Below are 5047 nucleotides of genomic sequence, written 5' to 3'. Positions count from 1 at the left end.
ATNTACTAATATATATATATATATATATATATATGTATATATATATATTATTTTTTTTCTTGTTAAAGTAAAATATATATATATATATATATATATATGTATATATATGAAAAAAATATGTATATATATATTTTACTTTAACAAAAAAAAAGATTCATTAGAAAGCAATTTTTCCGTTTTATTACGCGGAAGTATTGTTTACATATAAGTCAACGATATCAGTAAGAAAAATGTGGCAAATACTATACATTCCCATATTTGCAAATATTGTAAACACATTGTACATTGTACACTTCCATAAAGGATTATGATGGGTTACAGCAAAGCATAAGGTTCTAACATCATTTCGCGGAAAAGAAAAGGAAATTTTTCTGAGAGTATTTCTGCCTAATTAAAAGACATAAAATCAATACATGACAATCTCATACAGAACTAGAAAGACGCTTACCACCAAGATTTCGAGTGTCCTCTTCTATGCGAGCATCTTCACCTTTATATGCCCCTAACTGACGAAGATAAATATCCTTCATCCGTAACTGTTTGCGAGCTTCATCGAGTTCTGCTTGAGCAGCCTCCGCTTCTTTCATGCAAATTTTTAATCGTTCCTAAACTTTTTTTAGTTTTATAAATGCAATTGAACTTCTGCCATTGTTAATGCAGTTTAAACAAGTTTTGATCATTTAAGAAACATTACAACTTTAAGGTAATACGTCTTACTTCACATTTCTAAAATGCTCCTTTAAACATCGGAAAATTACAAAGCATGGAAAAAAAATAATACATTAGTAAAAAACCAGACAGTGAAATGAAGTCAGTAAACATCGAATTGCAAAACATGTACTCTTTCCTCAACTACACGCTGGTGGAGATTCTTGTCATAAACTAACCATATTTCATAAATTTAAAAAAAAAATATTGCCGCTTGAAGAATGCAAATAACACATGAGCAGAGTTTATCAATACAAACAAACTTTAGCATCGTCCCGATCCTGCTGCATATGTAGCACTTTAGTCTGCCAGTTAACTGTTTCTTGTCGACCACTTTCTGACTCTTCCACTTGCTTTTGCACTGCATGACTCAGTGAATCGATTTTTTTACGCAATGATACGATTTCCGTCTCCAACGATGTAATATGCGAGGTCTTCTCACGCATTTCGATCTGTAGAAAGTACTGTTATAAAAATTAATAAGCTTCCGTAAAAAACAAAAAACGAAGTAACTTTCTTTTATTATAACAAATATATCGATAAATTAACAAATAATTTGCGTAACATAAAAGTTACACACCGTAAGACTGCAAATTTGTTTATTTCGATCCATGACTAGCTCATTTTTCTGTCTTAATTGCTGCTGTAAAGCTGTTTTCTCCTTGACAACAACACTCATTGCCTGAAACATCATTAATTTAAGGTATCATGGATGTTGCTCATATACAAAAGCAACCAACGAAATTTATCTCCAACGTAGTGGAACAACTTCATAATTCTTCATATAAAAAAGAAACAAAACTGTTTGCAAATGAACGAGCTGTGTTTGTAAAGTGGATCCACCTGGGTCACCATTTTTTACACATTCACTGAGCTTTGTATAAGCAGCATGAATTTGTGAATAATGTCCAACCTAAAATATCTCATATGTAACTGATATGGATGATAGAATCTGTTTTCAACTAAGTACATTATACTATCTAGCATTCATACGATCGCATGTCAAACATGACCAGACATAGTCTTCTCAAATGACTAAGATATAAGCCTTCAAAAATATTTAAGTATTAAGATATAATATGGACTGTTGATTTAATGGAAAATGAAAGAAAGCAAGTAAAAACAAATGAAAACAAAGCAAATAACAGCACACATACCAGCTCAGCAAGCTGTGAAGAAAATTGCCCTTTTTCAGCTGTACGTAAAGCTAATTCTTCTCTCAACCGAACGCATTCCAGCTGCAACAAAAAGTATTCCTTCCAATACCAATTCATATCAGGGGAATTCAAAAGAAAACCACGCCTGAAGGTCTGGCAGGCAATGTGCCATTTTTTAAGTCACGTTGAAAATCTTTGTGCAAACTAATACGGAAACCTGGCCAATTATTTAACATAAAATTTGTTAAAACTAAAATTAAGTGGATAAGAACAACCTGTGACCAAATTCTGAGATAATGAACAATAACAGTCCAATCGGAACGAACAAAAAAATAAGGTATTCCGACAATAAATCAGTAACGAATATATAATATTATTCAAATCAGTTTCATTTTAAGATTCTTCCAGAGGTGTTTTTTAAAACTTATTCTTACTTCTCTCAAAACTACAACTCATTCCAAATCCTTAATTAATAATAATATTTTTTTAATGAAATTACGATTCTTAATGTATTTTATAACTACAAAGTTTTACACCTAGATATGAAGATAGCATAAGAAAATAGTTCCAGTCACATCACTGACCCCGAAATACAATGTAAAATAAAAAGCATGAGGGAGTTATAACAAGAGAAACAAGTTACAGCAACTCACTTAACCCTAGATCTAAAACAGATAATGGAAAGGCGACGAAAACAATTTATATATGAAGGTCAGAGAACCTTCAAGTCGGGTAGATCCTCCGGTACGTTCGAATACAATTCTGGTGTACCACTTTGTTGAAATTTATCCCTTAAATCATTCGCCTGAGCACTGCTGTTTGTATTCGAAACATTATGACTCGTAATACTTTGTGTCATTGTCGATGGAGAACTCTGTGATCCTGTTTGAACTCTTTGGAAAGTGTCTTTCATTTCAACGTTATTGCACAGTTCTTCAAAGTTATAAGTTTTCTTCAGAGAATAGTAAATTAACAACTCAAGAGTATTCCACCATTAACTCTTATTTCTTCAAAGTTATTTTTAAAGGAATCATGGATAGTAAGCACTGTTTTGATTCTAACGAGAAGTGCAATAAGTAACTGACAAAAAAGCATGAAAATCACAAGCAAGAAATTTTCCTAAATAGTTTCACAGGAAAAATAAGAGTAATATAATGAAAATTACGCAAGTTAATAACAGATCGTCGTCCACTATTTTCGACCATACTTGAAACACTTGGAGAAGGAGATAAAGTAAATTCTACATTTTCGTTGCGATGTTTAGATTGATAATCCCGCAACTGAAAACTCCAGTTACTTTAATTTTAGTACGAACAGAACGAGATGCCCTTATAATAATTAATGTCATAGACATAGGCGATTAGCTGATTACTTGAATAAAGATCTTTTGCAAAAATTTGTCTGCCAACTTTCTTTTGAATTAACTAATAATGACTGAGATGGTCCAGAATTCTCAAGTCCTAAAAAACTCAAATTTTCCGTGAGTATAGGTTAACATTGAGAGAGGCCGTGTTTATTAGTAAACTTCCTTATATTATCTAACATTTACACCAGTAATTACGAGATGTTCCTGAAGAACCTTTGCTGAAATCAAGTACCATTAGTTGATGATGAGAGTTAAAATGTGTTGAACATCGTGCAGTTCAATGTATTTGGAAAAATTTTTGGACAGAACTAAAGTTTGAAAAGAACTAAAAAAAGTAAAACTTACTTTCTTTCGAGCTTGAGCCAACCGTTCCGCTTTTGTTTCCGTTGCTCCCTCCGACATACTCTTTATCTACACCAAAACGTGAAATATCTTAACTCTATGACCTTTGACAACAGTGAAAACAAATTCAACCAAGAAAGTAAAGCATAAATTCTAATTGTAGTTTATAAAACTACTTTCTTTTAGCAAAATATTTCACTTTAAATATCACCAAATTTATTAATAACAGATGGACATACGAGCAACTATTACAATCAGTAAATCACTGCGCTACTATGAATATTGACAAATGCAGCATTATAGGCCATTCCAGTTCCGATCACACGTCTTGAATGGCATTAGCAGCTCTTGAATAGCAAGGGCCGATAAACTTTCCGGGTGGTAAATATCCATAAAACTCGAAACTGTCACATAGAGTACTGCACAAAAAGTGAAACAGAAAGGTTTGGAGGGATGTAAAGTAGATTTCTGTGAAATGAATATAAAATTTCTAATCCAAATCAAGCTAATGTGATGTTCAGTGATCGAAAACGACCATATTTTATCAAACATGCAGCTCACGTTACATCTCAGTTCATCTATTCCGTATTCGGTTAGTTGACCTATCACATCTCTTATACTCCTCCGCGATTGAAAAAACGACAAACACCTCTCTTAAACCACTCAGAAGACATAGACGAAAACCTTAACAAATGCACGCAACTGCTGAGACCGTTGTGAAAATGATGATCCCGATGAGGATTATTAGTAGCTTTTTGGGAACACTCGAAAGGATGCTGCTTGCATAATAGTAGAGGAAGTAGCAAATAATAGTAATATATACTTGATCAAAATGACTGATGTATAAAATGGTAGAACAATTACTTGTATTTAGTGTCGAAATTGTCCCACTCGACAAGTAATTCGAGTAAAAAGTACTGATAAATTTCATAAAGTTTATATAAAATTTATGAAATCATTTGTATAATATTAAATTGAGAATTGTCTATATGAATTTCAAACTATTGATGACTTAAATGAGTCATTTTTGAGAGCACATTTCAAAATCGAATGCTACTTGAAACAGTATGGTAACACTTCCCCATCAACTGATAGTGTTGTGTGGTACGTTGCGATAAATGAGCTTTACGAATGGAGAATTTTCTCAGTTTATTTTGAAAATTATAGAAATTGAAGTGATGAATCTCGGAGAGATGACTCCAAACAATTTCCTTGCTTTAGTCATTCGAATGTCTTGTCTGCCTGAATCAGAAATCGGTAAATCAATTATAATCGCTTAAATAATATCATTCCTGTTTAAAATAAGACTCAATGGCATTGTATAATACTGAGACAAATAGGACTGAAAGTGTTACTATATATATATATATATATATATATATATATATATATATATATATATATATATATATATATATATATATATATATATATATATATATATATATATATATATATATATATATATATATAT

The 5047-nt window shown here is 31.6% G+C and overlaps 1 protein-coding gene across 1 annotated transcript in view; it reads right to left on the bottom strand.

Annotated features, from left to right (window-relative positions):
• LOAG_17208 (hypothetical protein) overlaps positions 1–3764 on the bottom strand; it is a 9678-nt gene extending 5914 nt beyond the window's left edge. The window contains exons 1-8 of the mRNA XM_020449870.1: positions 3577–3764; positions 3031–3145; positions 2587–2798; positions 1866–1946; positions 1511–1621; positions 1289–1390; positions 972–1160; positions 449–605 (exon numbers count right to left, since the gene is read on the bottom strand). Of these exons, the coding sequence (XP_020306527.1) occupies positions 449–605; positions 972–1160; positions 1289–1390; positions 1511–1621; positions 1866–1946; positions 2587–2798; positions 3031–3145; positions 3577–3633 (1024 nt within the window). The 5' untranslated portion in view covers positions 3634–3764. The remainder of the gene's footprint in view (positions 1–448; positions 606–971; positions 1161–1288; positions 1391–1510; positions 1622–1865; positions 1947–2586; positions 2799–3030; positions 3146–3576) is intronic.
• Between the last annotated feature and the right edge of the window lie 1283 nt (positions 3765–5047).

Source organism: Loa loa, assembly GCF_000183805.2.
Source record: "Loa loa unplaced genomic scaffold supercont3.50, whole genome shotgun sequence".
In the NCBI taxonomy this organism is placed as follows: domain Eukaryota; kingdom Metazoa; phylum Nematoda; class Chromadorea; order Rhabditida; family Onchocercidae; genus Loa; species Loa loa.
This window is presented reverse-complemented; position numbering and strand designations above follow the sequence as displayed.